The sequence below is a fragment of the Sipha flava genome, unplaced genomic scaffold (assembly GCF_003268045.1).
Source record: "Sipha flava isolate LNK unplaced genomic scaffold, YSA_version1 235_pilon_pilon, whole genome shotgun sequence".
Taxonomy (NCBI): Eukaryota; Metazoa; Arthropoda; class Insecta; order Hemiptera; family Aphididae; genus Sipha; species Sipha flava.
This window is the reverse complement of record NW_020272876.1, coordinates 315,344-336,624: the sequence shown is the minus strand read 5'-3', so window position 1 is coordinate 336,624 and position 21,281 is coordinate 315,344. Positions and strand designations below refer to the sequence as shown.

General features: G+C 35.4%; 1 protein-coding gene across 1 annotated transcript in view; it reads right to left on the bottom strand.

Annotated features, from left to right (window-relative positions):
* Window positions 1-758: 758 nt before the first annotated feature.
* LOC112683754 (segmentation polarity homeobox protein engrailed-like) overlaps window positions 759-21,281 on the bottom strand; it is a 45,629-nt gene continuing 25,106 nt past the window's right edge. The window contains exon 2 of the mRNA XM_025554914.1: window positions 759-2,943. Within this exon, the coding sequence (XP_025410699.1) occupies window positions 2,606-2,943 (338 nt within the window). The 3' untranslated portion in view covers window positions 759-2,605. The remainder of the gene's footprint in view (window positions 2,944-21,281) is intronic.

Genomic DNA, 21,281 nt, shown 5'->3' with positions numbered 1-21,281 from the left:
ATGGGAAATAAAAATAAAAATTCTAAATATTTTTCAGTCTACGTTTTACGTCTAATATAAATATTTACAACACAATCTGTAATAGTATAACGATATGACGTCACTCATGATTAATATTGTTTTTAAGAATTATTTCAAACCGCCTAATTTTTTATTTCTAAGTTCCGTGTTACGCACACCCCCTGCTACAACGACATAACGTCCGATAGTCGCCAAAATCGTCAGTATTTACTGTGATGATGAATAAACTTGTAATTTATTTTTTGCGCTCATTATCTGTTACTTATGATTATTAACAATCGTATTGAAACGTAGACGCGAAATATTTGCAATCCACTAGTCGTAGACAGTCCTGAACAAGACTGGTTATAATTATGTGATCGTTATCGATTACGCGCGCGCCTACATTTAAAAACGATTATTGTTGTATAGTGTAACGTTTGCTCGCAAGTCTATTTTACTCAGATGCAGTGGAGTAAACTGAATGGTGCAAATGTGGCACTTGCAACACCACATCTAAAATGTGGTGGTACAAAGATATGTTTTTGCACCACCAGAAAATTATTGAAATTTGTATACCTATAATATTATTTTCAAGAGCCAAGGAAATCAGCATACTAAAAACAAAATTAGATTGTTTTTTTTTTTTATAATATTATAATAATAAAGGTTTTACTGCTAAAATAATTTAAAATTTATTTGGTATTTAAAGAAATGTTTGGGGTAATATATAGTTTATTGGGAAGAATTTTACTTAGGAAATTGGAAAATTGGTGTGTTGGAAATTATAAGTTGAGAATATGCCTCTGCACCACCAGAAATTGGATCCAATTTACGTCACTGCTCAGATGCACGTGTACAATGTGGAATTTACATAAACAATACGAATTTAATATAAACTATTATATGTACAGTTTATCATGGAGTTTTTAATAAATAAATTGACTGTTGGGTTTACACGTCATTTTTAAGTACGAGTATATACTGTAAAACTTCAATAGGACGGTAACCCCGTTGATATGGAAAATATCTTTGGTCCCGTTTCAGATATATAATGAATTCATCCCGTCAAGGCGGAAACCTCACTAAGCCGGAAACGGACACTTTATCGTCTGAAAATAGGCTCAACCACCCTCCCCTCTAAGACGGAAAACAACATGAAAAGCCAAACTTAGAATGGCCATTAATTTTATATTATACATATTATTATGTTCACTTGCTAAAAATAAGTAATCTTTAATTTCCATTTCTTTTTTCTTGAACCCCATTTACACGGAATATTTTTACGGTGTTATAAAGGTTTTACTGTATACGTAATCTATTAAAAAAGGAGAGGGGGAAAGAAAACACGATAAATTACCGTTGATACAATATAAAACCGAAACATAAATTTCTAGTTGTATATCTGAATCGATCATTGCATGATATTAATGCATATAAGATCGTATGATAAAGATATTTTCCGTGAATTTCTGTGGGCTCAGAATATTTACCGTCCACTAAGTATCGTAAAATTATGTATTGCAACTGTAAACGAAGAGTAAATTATTCTTGGTCGTAATACCGTTTATTTTCCTTATGTACACATACGAATCGATGAATTGGTCGAAGTAATAATACACATGCATGCGGATCGAGTTCGCGTGGCACAAACAAAATCGACTTTAGTGAAAAGTATACGGGCGTGGGTGTGCGGATGTGACGGACACTAACTACGTTAACTATCGGTCTTATTTCAATTTAAAATAATATATACGCACAGTATATGCGCGTATATGGAAAGAAGACACTTTGATTATAACTATATAATATATATACTTATAAGATAAATATTTATCTATGTACATCATCGCTATGCAACACAATAAGCGACGGACACATCACGCTCACACATGAATGTGTACGCGTTTTCCGTGCGGTTCGATAGACGAATCGCGAGTAAAATTTTATACTTAATAACATATATTATTATTATCATTATAAATAGAAACGTAATAGAAACAAAAGTTTTAACAAAAAATGCGAGTTACTGTAATAATAAATATACGCATTATACAATGTTATTTACACGTGCGCGGGATTCGGGGGTGGTGGAGAACGCAATTAAACACTAAAACGTGTGGGTATATGGGGATTGTGGAAGTTTTGTTTTGGGACAAATTGGAAAATACATTGAGATGTATAGAGGACGAAAACGTACATAGAAACGGAAGAAATACAACGTCGTATCTATATGAAATACAAATATAACTTTAAGTATCATACATATTACGTAAATGTTTAAATCCGTACAGATAACGTGGCGAAGACTTCTCGGGCAGGAGATTAACCTGATCAATGAACAGCCAATGAATAGGTCCTACAGCGTACACGCGATATGCATATGATATGCGCAATATGCAGAGCGAGTACTTGGACACGACATCGATTGAACACTATGTCGCGAAGAAGATTCTAAACCTATCGCCTCGTTGCATATAATATACGTGTACCACCCTAACATGTGCCCCAGGGGTACGCACTGTACCTATTCCGGTGGGAGTGTTGGGCTGCATCAAAAAAAAAGCTGGCATAGAGGGCTCGGGTGGCAGGACCGAGGGACACATTACGAGGACGCGACGGTCAAGTGGTCTTCCATCTCGTCGTCGGACATGGGCACGGTAGTATGATTGTACAGTCCCTGAGCCATTAGTTGTAGGGCCAGCGGGTTCTTTGAACCGCTCGACTTCTTGATCTTGGCTCGCTTGTTTTGGAACCAAATTTTTATCTGCGCCTCGTTCAACCCCAGCTCGTTGGCCAGCTCTTGGCGCCTGCGTTCCGTCAAGTACCGATTCTCGTTGAACTCCTTCTTAAGCCGAGATAGCTGCTCGCCGCTGAATGCCGTCCTGGGTCGTTTCTCCTCCGGGCACTTATCCTTACGTTTCATCCTCCGCGAACGTGGTCCTGCGAACAACAACAAAATTCGAAAACATCAATAACACGCCCAAAAATTTCTATAATATTCGTGACGCATTGCAATTACTCAACCCTTCTCGCGGGTTAGGTTCGATCAATCAGGTTAGATTCGATAAGTTTTCACGCGTAATACGTTATTTACAACTGTGGACCAATATGTACTTGCATCGAATTTTCTTTGAGGTGAAATTCATAATAATTACACCTACTATAAGTAGCGACCTCGATTATTATAAACCGTAACGGGATCAACTCTGTGTATTGTCGTAAATCATAATATTACGATCTCGAAGCGCTAGACGCAGATCGCAGGAGATCTATACGGTGTCCGAGGACCGTCTATGGTCATTCCCCCTTCCCATTGGTTGTATTATTTTTTTTATTTTTATTATTGATTTAATATCAATACATCCATAGACTATAAATAAAAAATATATAAGTATATTCTAGTAGTTTTCTTATCTCGTGTAGTATAGAAATCTGATAAAGATTTATTAAAGAAATACTGATAGCTTAAAAATTATCTAGTAAGATGAAAGTTGTAGATTGTATTATTTGTACATTATAATGCCTAATAATATCTGTAATTGTTGAACTATAATAGTTTGTACTAAAAGTTCTTAAATAAAAAAAAAAAAAAAAATGCCTGATATTAAAAAGTTTACCTTAAATTTATTGAGTTGTTATCAATAAACTAATATAAATAAAAAATTGTTTTATACTCGTGCTGAAAAAATAATACACATATGCTTGTAGAACGCGAACAAAATAACCTACAGAAGTGCGCTTGGTGGCATTCGGAAGCCACTTTCCCCCTTAATGCGCATACATAGTTTGAACGCATTGCGTTTTCCAGTTCGTTTTAAATAGCGCAAGTATTTTCTAGTGCTATATCAACGCGAGTTAAACAGCACGCTGTTGTCGGAATTTTAACAGTTGAAAATGTGACTACTATTAAGATACATGGCCGTTCAAAAGCAGTTTATGATAACGACGACACTGTTGATAGATCTACTGTAAATCGATGGGTATTAAAATGTCGGGGTTGCGAGCTTGGAAAAATCGTAATTGATAATACGCGCAGCGGACGGACGATCAACATCTCCAACTCGTTGACGATTTGGTTCAAAGCGACCGGCGAATCACCCAAAAATGTATTGCAAATCGTACGGCAATATCCGAGGAACGTGTATCTCAGTGCAATGTAGCTTGGTAGGAGTCGCAACGCGTGTTTTGTTTGGGAATCTTTGTCGGAACGATTTCCACCGAAGAGATAATGGACGGCAGCCGCAGACTACGTGGTTGCCGCTTATTCCATTTCGTAATATTATTGTGTTTCACCTGTGCTCCGTTGCCGAGTGGGCGGAGCGGTTGGACGAACCCCTCGCGACCCTTTACAGGCAACCACCGCCGACGGGAACCGTCGTGCATCGCATACTCTCGTACACGTCCATGATTCTAGTTGTCGTTGATTATGATGAAAAAAAACATAGTATCTTCCGCCTGTGTACGTATTATTCTACTATCGTGTAGTGCGTATATGACACAGGAAGTATTTTAGACTCCGTCTGCGCAATATTCTATTACTCTTGTGCGCACCCGTCGTTGTAATCGTTCTATTTGATTTCTTTCACATTCGGCAGAAGAGGTTCGTTTTTCGATGAAAAAAAATAAAAGAAACTTAATCGAAATAGTTGTTGCAGTTTGCATTAAGACGGAGTATATCTGCACGTGACAAGCGCCGGTATAGACGTGGCCGCGCGTCTCAAAAACGGATCCGTCAATAGTAAAGAAAAAACGAAAAATGCACGAGGAGCTTCGCAGTGTGTTTTGTGCGTGAGAGGGTATTATATGCCGTCGCGAGTATAAGAGAATATTTTATAGTACAAAGTCCGTGGGCACTAGTACCCCCCTCCAAGTGACAATTGAATGTTACCCAGTGACGGGTGATCGTTGTATCACTGACCAAACACATTCTCGTAATGACACGAGTTAATTTTCTTCGTACGTTCCTCTGGCAGACGATTTTATTATAGTATTGTTATCCAGTGAAGACCATGTAAAACACGCTTTGGTACATCGGTCGTACGCAGACACGTAGCTAAGGGAGGTTTTAATACCCACTCTAATATGTGTCCAGCCTTAGGCCGACCCACCCAAAGTATTCAGAGGGGCCCACGTTCACGGACACCTCACTTTTTGATATTATTCATGTATCTACTTCAGAAAAGCACTTTTTTATTACTTCTATAGCATATAATTTTTTTTTTAGTAATTGGTCATTATTGTTATAACAGTAATAGTATAAAATAAATTCAAAACCCTATAATAATAACGATATGTCTAATTCAACTTCAAAACTTTCATCTAAAAACTCTTCGATAGTTTTTTTAGAACTATTAGCCATTTTTAATTTTCACACTGTAAATCATAAACACGAAATGGCGTACGCTATTTTGCGTTCAAAACGTAATTTTTCAACATTCAAACCGTAATCAGTTTTCGTATACGGAACCGTTTCTTGGTATCATAATATCATATAATTAAAAAAGCAAACAATATCTATATCAACATCAAAACAAGAATTCCACCAGAAAGTATAAAAATAGAACATGTTATATTTGGAATAATATTATTGTGTGATAATGTTATGTGCCTAAATATATGAGTATACGTAATGGGTCAGTCTTATTTCCAGTTTCGTATAATACCATTAAAAAAAGTACTGTATGAGCAGTAATGCCCGATTTCCTTGATTTTGTAAATTACTGATGTAGCAGTAGTGACCAATTACATAAAAATTAAAAAAAAATTTAAATTACTACTATTGCAGTAACTGACCGTGAACGTGTTATATGATGGCTTTTAATTTGTATGTAAATTTTTAATATTGTCTAAATATGATGTAAATACTACCAAATATATCGAGTTTCAATTAGAATCTAATGTAAGTAACGTAAATTGTAACTATATTCAATCCTGTCTGTTTCTGGGAATAAAATATGCACGTATCAGATTGTACTATAATAAGCGGTTATCCATTGACAATGTTGGAGGGGGGCTACAATTATTTACATAAATCTAAAAAGTAGGGGCTTCGGCTCCACACACTCTTTAGAGTTCAATTATGTACCAATTGTGAACATTATATTCAAATTTCATTTTATCCGAAGAAATCTATTTTTTATTGATACTACAAAATTATATAATGCATAAAAGACAACTAACATATCAATAATTAAGTAATAACAGTAATGGATAATTTATTTTAAAACCAGCATTCTGGAGGATTTTGGGAATTCATTTAAAATATCTTCCCGTTTAATACTTTTAGTCGGGTCTTTTTCGATGTGAATAATAGATAGATTAGTAAACCGATTTTATTTATTTATTTACGGACCTGAGTCCAATTAAAAAGTAAAATGCTTAATGTTAGAACTTATAACTTGGAATAACAATTAGGATAAAAGATTATACATAGCATGATAATAATAAAAACATTAAGAACAATAATATTAATGTAGAAACTATATAAAACAAAACAACAACGAAAAAAAAGATATTAAATTAAATACTAAAGGTACATTAAAAATAAAAGACAGATTTATAAAAAAAAAATCAAAATCGGTATTGACAGAGTTACCATTAAGTAATAGATTATTTTATATTGGAATATAGTAGTTCTCATCCATGTCTTAATTCTACGTTGAAAAACTACGCTCACACGTTGCAGAGCTAACTGGTAAAGTGAGTGGCTGTAGTAATCAAATATTGTGCTCGGGGCGAAACTTCAAAATGAGGCCTTAAGTATTTTAATTTATAAAAAAAACTCACTAAAACTGAATATTTTTTATAAACGCAATATAAATAATAATTTTACCTCATAATTAAGTCTGGGATTTCGATGCACTTTGCATTGTTTTCCAAAGCTTACTGCGTGATGCTCGTCTTGTCATATATTTGTTTGTTATATGTACTCTTGAATGAGAATAAGAGTTAATTTTGTATTTTTTGGAATTAATAGTTGAATTAATTTTTATTCGCGTTCGACCTATATTCCTAGAAAGATCGAACAGTCGATCGCTGTTGTATTGGTATATAATATAAGGAAAATTTTCTCAATATTTGAAATGTACAATGTATATTTGAAAAAAATGTTTCTTAAAATTTGGCAAACATTTATTAAGAGGGACTTAGTGGTTATCAGAGGACTACCCCCACCCCAGATTCTGTTGCTACCAAGAATGAGTGATAATTTATTTTTATGATAAATAATATTGTTAACGATCGATTAGGAAATAATTGCTATTTTAAGCCAAATACCGGTACCATACTACAATGTCACGTTAATTTATCTACACAGTTATTATCGTATGCCTATTTTTAAAATATTTTTGAGCGAGGGTATTATCATTATATTGATTCATATAGAAATATAGAATTATATTATTGTCGCCGGTTGAACACTCACACTCACATTCACACTTGTGCAAAACGTCATCTGTACAATTTATAGTGTTTATAAATTTTATTTTATATGTTTTATGTTTGAATTAATTTTAAAATGGCCACCTCTCAGCGGTTAGGTGCTAAAATAAAACTAAAATTACCAAGAGAGAACAACATGATAAAACATGATGTAATCAGGTTATACACTTATATATTTGTAGTAATGATAACTAACTTTTTATAGTATAGATAAGTCGGAAAGTAGGGGGCCCACCTAGTGAATATTTTCTGACTACACGCCTGCTTGTACGGCATTCGAATGGCATTCAATTGAAACGGAAAACATTGCCGCACCACCGGTGTGCGATGCGCGCGGCAGCGTTAACAATTCGACTCGCGGGGCCGACGGTCTTGACGGGGTCCGCTAATGCGCTTCGGTCCCTTTAAGATTCGAACGCGCGCCTCGCGCTCCGGTACCATTACGACGTGCGCGGTTTCATTAATAAACATTTCCGGGACGTTTGAAAGCGCACATGCCATTAGCGAGACCGGAAGTCGCGCGCGCATCACAATAATAACATTATGTACACACGCGAGCGACGGCGATGAAAAATCGGTCGTCGTCGAGTGTTACTACACGTATAGAATTTATTATACTTTTACCGCGTACGCTTTTACGCACAATAATAATAGGTACGTAGCGTTCGCCATTATGTAAACGGGCGACGAATCTCGGCAACGCGTTGACAAATGGAACGTCGCGGCGACCTTTTCGGGCGATGACGTACGCTCGTCGTCGCTGCCGGATGGTCCTGTCGTCGGCCCGGCACTTAACTTCGCGGCGCCCGCACACGTGTGCCACGGACAAACGCGGCGCAAGCTCGGTGGTAAGTGAACCGAATGTTTACGTCGGGATTTCCGCGCGTCACGTAGAGAGCGTTTATTTCCGTTCGATCGTGGTTTTTTATTTTCGCTTCTTTCCCGTCCACGGCACGCCGTACGCGCACGCAGTACGAAAACGAGATGTAACGGCGGACGGGCGAATTTTGTACGCCTTGGTGTCGAGAGAAAATACGATCGTTTTGCAGCCGCCGAGAACGGATCATGTCCGAAATTATACGGTCGATCGATACGACGTACGCGTTTATTTATTTTTTACGAATACAACGTCTTCGAACAACAATTATTGACAGTAGACTACAGCAAAATTACAAGTTGATATTGAATAGTACAAATTTCTAAAACAATAATAATAAGTAATATTACATTAACTGTAGCTGGTAAAACTTGAATTAAAAAACTCTATATAATCAGTTTCAAAATAACAGATGGTTGTTACCTGTATTAAGTTGTGAAAGACCGCCGAGACTTACCGAAAAAAATCAAGTGCAGTAGTAATAATATTGACTGAAAGAAGAACCCTAGAGAGGAATGAATTTGTACCAGTGTTTGTTTTGTAAAACGGAACGTTAAATAAATCAAATCACGAGTGTGTTTACGAGGAATACGGAAATTAATTAGGGCTAAGATCTCAGAACAAATGATAAAACCATTTGAAATATCAAAAATTATCATAAAATCAACTAATTCACACCTTATATCAAGATAATGAAGTCGTCCTAAAGAACATTTGTAATACATTTGTTATTTATCACAGCTACTAGTTCTGATCGTCCGATTCGAATTCGTTGTTGTTCCACGCGTATACGTACATTTAATAATTGTATCTGCATAACGTTTTAGTCTTCCACTTTTTCTTTGTACGTATGTATAAATAAACACCTACATCATCGTCATCATCATCATTCATAATCATCGATGCAATTGCACATATATTTTCACGTCACGCGTATTACTAGGTCATAAACGATGTCGTGTACTCCGTTTTTATTGTTACATGTTCATTAACGTTTTTATCTTTCCGTGATTTATTGTTTACCGTAGTAATACGAAACGAGTAATTCAAATCGCTCACACGGTCAGAAAAAAAACCTTGCAAGTTGCAACCGCTATCGTATATATGTACACGTATAGACTCCGCAGGAATGCGGCCGAGGTCTTCGTCGGTCTGACCGAAGTTTTATCTATAATACGAGAGCTACTTTGCTATTTACGACTTAACGGTATTGCCGTTGGTTTCAGACATGAAAAAACATGAAAACTCCTACGGCGTAATCTCGGTGTGATGGTTACAACGAAAAAAACCAAGCAAACATTTTTTTTTCCTCGAGACTAATAAATATATATATATAATAAATTATAAAAAGCCGGTAGGATATTACAGAAGCCGGTTTGCTATATTCTCGCCTTAGTATATATTTGAAAGCAATAATAATAAATCGACGGATTTGAAAGACAATGCCAAGTAAAGTTTAGTGTAATACAACGTGTCCCATGATGATTTACTAAGTGGTTTCGTGGTAATATGCGATTGCTGCGTACTGGTTAAATTACCTAAAATTTTAACTCGAATCACGTAACATAATCGTCAATACTTGTGTTCGAATCAAATGTGTACAGATAAGCCGCGCCAAAGATTTAACTTTATTTTTATTGTTTTATTTAAATTAAAAGTCTTGTAAAATGTAATTTTATTCCAAATCGTTCACTCTCGGTCGGAGAATTTCAAATTCAAGCCAAAAAACTCGAAATATATCAATTACGTTACGTTTACATACATATCCATAAATGTGCATATATATTTGCGTATTATATGTCCGTAGTAATAACTCGAGGAAAAAAATCGGAGTAAGTTAATGGTGCAAGAAATGGTAAGTTCTCACACGAAGCATAGCAGGTAAAAATTTACATATGTAAGTTCGTAAACGAAAAAAAAAGTATAATGGTACATAAATTCCTAAACAAACAAAAATACACCGCTACGTAAGTTCCTACACGAACATAAATACAGCAATATGTAGTATGTATTGCGGATGTCGTTTCCATTTGGGTCAAGCTTGGAACCGTAAAACTCAAAACTTAAGTTTAGCACAAGAATTTTATTACGCAAATGATAACCAAAGAAATTGGTTGTAAAACCAGATAATAATAAAATAAATAAATGTTGCTATTATTTAATGACAAATTACATAGAAGAAAATAGTACGTTACCCCTAGTATTTGGGCTATTGCTAGTTATTTTAGAAGTCTTACAACAAATGCTTGTGAAAGTTTTCATTCAAAATTCAAGTCCAATTTTTATCATCATCACAATATATTCAAAATAATAGAAGTTTTAAAAATGTTTCAAACATATATCGAAATAAGAACATCAGATACCAATAGACCTCAACAAATAAACGAAAAAAAAACAAAACTATATAAACAACAAAATATAAGAATTATATTACTTAAATAACTTCAATAACACAATATGATTTTGATACAAGTTTGAGTTTTAGTAATAAACCACATAAAATGTAATTAATTTTATTATTATCATATTGAATACGTTTAACATGTGTATTATTATATAAATACACGGACAAAATTCAATTAAAAATTGGATTAGATTTTTTTACAAAACACAAAACAAATTTTAACCACACCAACTACTTTATCAGTCCTTAGTCTGAATCGAATGATAAGGACGTTTGTATTCGTTATCAGTTTTATTCGTGTGAGAACTTATGTATCGGTATATTTTCTTTCGTGTAGGAACTTACATTTGTCGAATGGTGCGCCGTGAGCGCGTGTCCGATTACCTTATATTCGAATGAGTTTCAATAACAATGTAGTGCACTATAATATATAATATTTTAATGTACTACTCTCTGAAGTCGAAATATTTTTACGATTCTCGTTATGGTTATAACGACCGTCGGAGAAGACGTTGAGGCGTATATATATTTAATGTATAAATGGACCGCCGACGAGCACTCACATACACACACGTATAGGAATGTCATGCACATTTATATATAGTAAGTACGCGTCATCATCGTGAAGTGTGTATGTGTGTGTGTGTATGTACGACAAGGAGACGTTAATATGCGTTTCATATGTACACCTGAACACGTATAATATATACCAAATATTATGACGATATTATTATTTACTGTGTAACATAATATATCGTCGAGCCATGTACCGATAGATGATTACATTCACGACACGACGTATTTTTAAACCATTAAACGCGTTATTGTTACGGATGGACAAAGCGGCGGCGTAGAGAGGAGAAGAAGAAAAAAAAATACTCGTTCGTTACAAACTGATTAATCAAAGTAGAAGAAAAATGGGAAAACGAAATAAGAATGAGCGCGCTCGGTCTATACGTGTATTTTAAGGTCGTCGTAGCCCGTAGAAGAATATGATATTATATACGCGTTTACGTAATGATACGGAAAAAGTAATAATGGAAGCGCATCCGTCTGACTAGAAAAAACACAGCCATTACACGTAGAATTTCGATGTACACGCCGAGCGTGTCTTGTGGGTGACTCGTTCGGTTTTTCTTTTATCGCGTGCATTTAATCTCCTCGTGTACACGGGTACCGCCCGTTTGCCTGTACGTTGTTGTGCGATCGACCCTTGTAAGGAACAAAAAAATAAAAAACAATAATAATAATCACCGAGATTATGTTGTATATACGGCGGCCGAGCTCTCCCTCTCCGATCAAAAACCCAACGTTAACGACTACTGCGTGGGAGGAAACGTTATCGAAATAATAATAATTGTAGCGCTATGGATTCGTTCATCATCGGGGGTACCGGTTACACGAAAAAACAACTAGGTATACACCGAGACTCTGTACTCTCATCAAGGTTGCAACAGACTTCATTATAATTCTGTCTTGTACAATGTATGCCTACTTACCACCCACTCGGAAATGGAATCAGTAATAGATAAGCCCGCGGTAAATGGTGAACAAATAGTTTGATAACGAATGCATTGCCAACGGAATATTAAAATATTATGTTAGCTTAGGTTGTCGCGCTGCAGTGTACAAAAACAATCACTCGTTGAATCTCAGTCGAACATACAAACATATATATATATATACTTAATAAAAAAACATGTTCGATAAATTTGACATGGTCTCACGCTATTCAGTGCCATAGGTGTGTAAATTGCGGCTGAAAACACACGTGTCCAATTAAAAAATCTAGTTCTTGACGTGCAACGGTGTCAGCCGTAGTGAAAACTATTCAGACTCGGAGTCAAATACGCAAGCCCAGAACTATAGGATCATTATGGTGATTAACGAAACGAAAGTATTAGAACTAGAGTCGACTAGAATACTAAAAAAGGAGTGGTGGTCAATCCGGTAAACGCGTTTGAGGTGTTTTGACGAGGCGTCAAGCTCACATGTTGCATACGTAATGTGCAAGTTTTCTGTTTAGAATGAACGACAATTATTTTTGACACATTTTCGCTTGCGGTGGTGCATTGAGCCATTAAAAGATCGCAGTCGTTGTGACTGTTCACGGTTCAACGTACACGATGACGGGTAAGAAGGGTTAAAATGCAAGGGCACGCGTTGTAATGAAAGCACTCAACATTTTGGCGATTCGAATGTTTACATGATTGTAAAAATATGAAAAAAAAAATCGTTAATCTTGATGGTTTTAAAAAAATCAACCCTTATATTAGTTTATATTAGACATTATTAGGTAATATCAAAAAAAAAAAAAAAAAATCGAATTAAAAGCGTTCGAATAAACCCGTTACCATTTTGCGGAGGGAAAGCAGCAAGGAGCAAACAACGGCGCACAACTACACAGGCAGGGCGTTTCGGTGTGGCGTTGGTGGGCCCGAAAGGGGGAGATATGTGTGATGTGTCTCAAAACAATTTGGCGCCCGAAAATATAATATAAACGTCCCAGGGGGGAGGTAATAATAACGACGACAACAACAATAATCATAATCATCGTATTCATTAACCGACCTAGGGCGGATATATGGAGTACGCGCGGCTATTTCCTCCATACACGCGGCGTCGTCATCATTACCGTCGTTACAATATCATCGCATATGGAGGGGACGACCCCAAACGCGCGATGGCGCGCGAAGGGAAATCATCCTCTGCCGGCGTGTTGCGGCGGCGGTCCGTGTTAATACGCGTAAACGAACGCGTTTTCCAGCCTTTTTCGCGGGACCGTAACCGTCACTGCGCGTACGTGCTCTTTTATTCACCGCGAAACCATTTCTCACAGGGGCGTGTGCTCTATCTAGTCCTTTGCGCACACGCCATCCGCTACACTCGGGATACGCGCAGATTAAGTGCACGCAACGTGCCACGATAAACGGGTTGAAGTTACGGTAATATTTCTTCGTCGGTTTTAAAAGTATTTATGTTTATGATCACAAAATATACTACCGAATTTATGCTACTACATATATTTACTATTATATGAAATTTATTTAATAATTCATCGCTAATTAGCTAATAAGAACGATTGATGGGGATGTTTAATTTCAGTAAAATTGCCATACAGACATTTAATATTTGATACGCGTGTCGTCAGTGACGTAGTTACGAGGAGGGGGGGGGGGGGTTGTAAAGGGTTCCCCAAATTTTTTTTTTAATGACAATTATTATTTATTAATATTTACATATTATAGTAAAATTATTTTTCATTTTACTATGATAAGGTATACTCGTATATTAAAAATTAAGTAACAAAATAATTATCATTAAATACGGGACATAATAATAATACAATATTAAATGTATTATTGTTATATAGGACGTCATATTAAGATATATTATAAATTAGTGATGGATCGAACTGTTCGAATCTCGAATCAAACCGAACCGAACCCATGATATTCGGTTCGGTTCGAAATTCGAACTCGGCACGAAAAAAAGTCGAACCGACCTATTAAGTATCTTTTACTGTTCGAAAATCGAACTTGAAAATATTTTTTGAACCAGACTCATTGGTCACGATAGTTTGAAAACCAAATATATGTACAATTCTTCAAAAGTTATTTTTGAAAAATAAAAATTGATAATGATTATTTAGAAATAATTAGACTATTGGCCATAGAAAGTGATAATCTGTAAAGGACACATTATGCATTATTTATTATAATAATAATGTTATTTTTCCAGTCGCATGTTATACATCCACGGCAGATGGATGATCCATCCACCGCTGTCCAAAACATTAATAAGTTGTTTATCGCCAATAGAGGCAGTGTATCTACATTCATAAATTAGCTATTTCTGTTTTTATCATATTTATTGCAGAGGTTAAAATCTATTTTGGGTAAATCCATGGTAATATTCCGATACCGCGACTGTGCTGTTAATAATAACATGTTTACAACTTACGTCTTACATTATACATTCTACTAATCATTCTATATTTGTGAATTATAGTTATTATTACTATTTTTTTATATATTATTAAAATGTACTAATTGTATTGTCATATTACACTCAATGAATATTTTATAAGCTACAAGACAACACGAGAGAGCACAATACTGGTTTTGAAAAATAATAATAATAATAATAATAAGAAGAAATTATCTAAAATTTAAATGTTTTGTAAACAATACAATTACTTAGGCTTAAAAGTTAAAATGTAGAATAGGTAATACGAAAACTTAAAATACAATAGTAATTAATAATTATGGTTGATTTAATTTGTAGGTAAGTACAATGTACATGATAAAAAGTATTGAGTTCGAGTTCGACTTAAAATCATAATAGGTTCGGTTCGGTTCGGTAGAAAATATGAAGGTTCGATTCAGTTTGAGTTCGAAAAAATAATTTAAAGTTCGGTTCAAGTTCGGTTCGATTTAAAAAATCAGGGTTTGACCAGTCACTACTAAAAATATTAAGAATTGACTCTTAAACACCCCCTCTCCAGAAATAAATTGTATCTACGTCACTGCGTGTCGCGTGTGCAATCTACAATCGATATACTGGTGTCGTATTACTACAATTAACCAATAAATAAAACCAGTATCAACGATCATTTGGATGAACGGAGAGCACTTAAAAAACTCACAGTTTTCTTCACCAAACTGTTAACCATCCACATACAAGATCTCGAACACGAGCAATTGATTATTTATGAAACATGCAAAGTCTGTGAATCATGCGAGAAACTTTTCCGTTTTAGACAAATTCTATGGTCCAATCTCCGCGGGACCAAAACGAGTTTCCTTCTAGGACAGGTTTCGGTAAATCGCTTCGAGCGAGAAAAATTAATGGTTCTAGTGCGCGCATGTGCGTGCATTTGGTATCATCATCCATCTTCTCCGACTACCATTAGATAAAATGCCTCCGGGACCGATGTCATCATGCGGTAAATAATATAAAAATAACAACAACGATGACGCGAACGATAGCGCGTGTATTTATCATTAATTTTCGTGTTCCGAGAATAATGATGGAAAAAAAAATCGCGTTCTCCGTAGGGGAGGAAACGTGGTTCGTATTGTTGCGGACGAGGCGAAAAGGTAGCAGTACCTGCACACGACCACCACCCGACGCCGACGATCGTCTTTTGTATTCACGTGTACGGGGGAGGGGGGAGAATGTAGCAGGCGTGTAATACATATCATTATGTGTGTGTTACCTGTACGCAGGCGATAAAATCGATAACCAAACAGCCGGTGGGCGTACATATCTAACGTCTACTGAAACCGTCGACCGTGTTCTGCAACAGTATTTTCTTTTTTTCTCTTACCAGAAGACACAACGCGATCCGCGTGAATGTTGATATGTTTTTTTCTGGGAGTCAAAGTCAGTGTGCGCAATTATTTTCCATCGATCACTCAACTCACTCCAGGTACTATGACTCCAATCGTCATAAAAAAAAATGCGCGGGCTTGCGCTGGCAGCAAAACGCGGAAGACAACGTAGTCTGTTGTCCTCTGTCCCCGCGAGTTTATCGGAGTACGTGCTATGAGCCTCGGATCATTTTTCGAGAATAAGGTTAGTTTGGGTTGTCTACAATAGTATTTTAGTCAAACGATTTGTCGAATAATTCGGTGGTGGTGATTTCGTGGCATGATTTCCACGAAAGAAGTTTTATTTCTGACCGATTATACTTAGGATTTGATAACTACGTATTAAGTTCACAATCGTAGTATATTTAAAACTTGATTTATTGTTATTTTGACGTCGGTGGAATGTAAATTATAAAATGCTTTTAATAATTCTTTTTTCGTCATGTTCTCTTTAGTGTTCTTCGGATTCTAATCGAATCTTAAAAATTAGTACTGATGCAGTACAATGTAAGTGATTACACGGGGTGGGTTAAATGGACTAGTATGAGAAGGAAAATTCTTCCGCCAGTATTGTAGATCCGTTTTGTCAATCAAAAAACGCCATCCCCGTACAACAATTTTAATCGAACGAGTACAATGATGATTTTGTACTATGGCAGTATATTGGAGTATACACATCGTAAAGTGTACGATTTCGGGTTTTGCAAACAACTTTGATGTGTACACTCGTGTAGGTACATCGTACACGTATGTACGTATGTACGTATGTACGCATGCATGGGAAGAAACGGTCGTGGAATGCGTGTTCTCCGGACACACGTCGTCAAGTCTTGTCGTAAACATACTGCAATTTATATAGTTACTATTCGGTCTCGTCCATACTATTTACCATGGGTACAGTATATACCTGTCCTTTGCCGCATTATACCCTATACACATGCCTCGTGGGTACACATTTCTGGTATAATATAAGTAGGTATACACATACACACACACACACACACACACACACTGCACAGCCATAGTTCATTCATACCATACGTACCGGAGTTGCGTACGTTTACGTCTGCGGCAGTTATGTTAAAATAAATGATATTAACGAGTCTAAATTATGCTGTATTGTAATGTTTGCCGCTCGCGTGTCCGTTGTTTTTCGCGTGCATACACTCGGGTATATCTACAACACCTCGCAAGAAAAAAAAAATGCGTACTGAATTAAAATCATTTTAGTTAACAATAGTAAAGTCGACGTAAATACATATTTTAGTCGAGTTTAATGGAATGCACCGAATCGAAAAAGTTAACGTACTTAATATAAACTAGCAAATGTGCCCCATTTGCGGTCGTACACGTTTCGCCGCCGTTTCATTACGCCACATAATTCTCAATTTTTATTTTGAAACACGGTTGTGAATTTTTGATTTGAAAAGAGAAAGAATTTTCAATAAATAAATTAAATTAGAACAAAGAATTTGATTTCTTAAGGATAGAGTGACAGGCCATCCTCTACAGATGAAATTGATTGATTATTCGGATAATATTAGTTATTTAATTAAACACATTGAATAATTTAAATTAATGAAAAAAAAAAATTGTATAGAATATTATATACTTATTTGTTTATATTATTATGTAATTGTGTATAAATATATAATACATAAATATAATTAATAGTTATGTAATTTGTAAACTAAGTTACTCAAAAAATAAATTCGGAGAAATAGAAGGGTGCTCACCCTGTTTGCGACCATGATGATGAATTGTTGAAATTTTTATTTTACTAAATCGGCCAAAGTATTTTAAGTGCAGATCAGTTTACGTGACATTTATTGGAACTAGGTGAATATTTTGGTGTAAAAAAAAAAACACCAATAACTAAATGTCATGAAATTAATTTCTGTTAAAATTATGCAATACTTGAATTTAAGAAAAACGTTAGCTATGTTTTCGTAAATAATTAGACAGTCGTCGGAATATGCGATTACAGAAAATTATACAATAGAAAAAACACACGCACGCAGTGTTCGAGAATTTTATTTTTCTCGAACAACATTTTATAATTCGGATTACGCGCCGCGACTTTGGGTCTAACCAGACAAAAGCTACCTATCGATATAATTTCACCGGCGTCCGTAATCGTTTACTCGTGAACAAGTGAAACGTTAACTATGTTTAGACGAATGGGACTTTGTGATCAACACGTTGTTTTCGCACAACGATAATAGTAACGTAATAATATATTGTGCAAAGGCCGTGTTAAGGAGGGTCTAGCCGGGGAAAGAGCCCCGGAGTCCTCTCGAGTACTCAAGTGAGAGGGGCCCAAACAATTTTAAGCGGATACACATTTTTATCATACTAAAATTAATAGTTTTATAGACATAAACTTTATATACCTATTAATTTTATAATTTTATAATACAATTGACAATTTGTGAAATAGTTAAAAAAATGTATCGTTCTGCGAGCGTAGAGAGTGGCTTTGTAAAGCATGTTTTGTCAAAAGGGCCCATATAAAATTTCAGCCTCAGGGCCCAATAGGTACTGAATCCGGTCTTGATCACGTGCATCAGTTACGTTGAACGGGTTGCAGTGCGAAATATCCGTGAAAATTACGCATATTATATAATATTATATGTTAACCAGTGTTGCATAAAGATAACTAAACATTTATCTAGATAAAGATAAAATATAAAACTTTATTTATCTGGATAAAAAAAAGATAACATTTATTTTATTTTATTAATTAGTTTACACTTTTTTTTTTATAAATTTATACATAAAAAATTTAACAAAATTAAAATTAACTTAGATTTAATTAGGTACCTCCAATATAAATAATGAACAAAAAATATTTATACTATATACATTTATGTGTGGAAATAAGTAATAAATAATGAGTACTTAGTTTAAAAAAGTTTTCTCATCGTATCCTTTGATCCACGAAAATCCATTACGGTTAACCGTTTAAAAGCAATACATAGTTTCCTAACCGGTCACTCGACATATCATATTGAACAATGAATGTTGTTTCCGAGATTCAAACATTTTTCTTTTCGAAAGAACCGATAGCAATTGTACGTACCAAAAAAAACAACGAAAAATGTATTAAAATCTATGTTCAGTTTATTCAAGTGTGATCAAACAATTGTTTTAAGAGTTACAAACATCAGAGAAAACACTACTGCAAATATCACGAAATCATGTTCTATCATGAGAAACGGACAATGAGTCGGATTGTTTACGCAGATTAAACAGTACATCAGTAAACATAGTATAAAACACCTGAAAAGAAATTGAAGACAACGCCTATAACATAAATTAACAACCCGTAAATCCCCTGAACATAAATTAAAATGTTTAATTGGTCAGCCTACACAATTTAAAAAAAATTAGTACCCGTTTGTTATTTCCAGTTATTTTTATGAAGTTGAACCGGAATAATATTGTTTATATTTTGATGACCTGTGCCCAGGGCATGCCCCTACCCTTTTGTTTTTATTCTTATAATTTTCCTATCTCAGGTTGTCTGAATTTCATAAATATTTAATCACGTAATATTTTTTTCTGGCCTCCTTCCCAATAAGAATTTCAATCCTAACACCAAATTCAGTTCAATGTTGTGTTCACGTATTGATTGTAACATGGCCGAATAAAATGTTTATTGAAAACCGATCACTCGATAAAACTATTCCAATCAAACATACACTGTACCACGTGCGCGTGATACAATAAATAGTGGTGAATTTCTGCAATAACACGTCGATAAGTAAGTATTGTCACTCCCGAGAAGGTCAGCGGCAAAGTCGATATGCTTCGAGTTACATGGTGTACGTTGCGTTACACACACAGTCGAGGATAATATTTTAATAACACACACACGGTCGGTAAATTATTCGTTTCTTTCGACGACTATATAGCAGTACTGCTCGTCCCCCGGAGTGATTCGAGCCACGTCTACTATATCATCGTGTGTATACGCGCTATACAGATACCGATTTCGTACGCACATATACGCGTGTAGGCACGACAATAAATAGAAACTAATAATATTATTTTCGTGTGTACGTCCGAACTCAAGTACGGGCCTAGGTTATTTTATACATATATACGTGTGTATATTATATGTTTATAGAAACGATCCGACGTGGACGTTGCTCCGGTCCGTGGTTGGGCGTGGTCTGTTGTCGAGCCGCAGCCGATACACCGAAGCCCCCGAGGGGTTCTCCTCGATGTGGCGTACACACGGACGCGGGGAAAACGTGTGACGATGGGCCATCTCCTTCGCACACGCACGCGCAACGTACACTGCGTGTCCTTTTTTTTTTGTACGTTATTTTCGGGGATATAATTTTGATCGAGAAGGGGAGAGAAAAAAAATATATATAACCGAGTCTCTTAATACGTGTATACACACATTCAGTGGTGTACGAGCGAGTTACTTTGTTTGCCCCTCCCCGACACGTTATTTCTGACATGCGTTCGTGTATATATATATATGTTGGTGTATCTAAGCGTAATATATCTTCTGCCATGGTTCGAACACGGAGGGGAAACGAACATAGTACGGATGGAAAAAAAATAATAATAAGTAAAAAAAAAAGAACGGTGGCGGTTTTTGTTATACAACAATTACGTGTGTGTGTGTATGAGTTTAACCGTGTATTATTCGCATCTGCTTTGGCTAACACCTATGTTACTCTTATCACCGTGTACACGCGACGCGATCGTGTGACGTAAGTATACGCAGAGCTTGATCTAATGAAATTAAGGCCAAGTGCACCAATTTATTCGAGAACCCCAAGCCAACAATTTTGCTGAAAAAAATTAGAGGAAGAAATTATGAATGTTTAAAATTTAATACTAATTAAATAATATTATAAAATTATACTACATAAAAACATTAACACGGACACGGACACCTCACTTTTTATATTATTCATGGATCTACCCCAGAAAATCACTTTTTTTTATTACTGCTATAGCAGTAATATTTTAGTACTATAGAGCAGTATTGACCTGCCTCTTATATTTTTTTAAGTAAATTGTCACTACTGTTATAGCAGTAATAGTATAAAATAAATTCAAAATCATATAATAATAACTGAACTTAGGTTCTATTTTAAAAATCAATATAAACATTTCGAAATGTAAAAAGAAAAATTAGTTATTGCATGATTTCAGC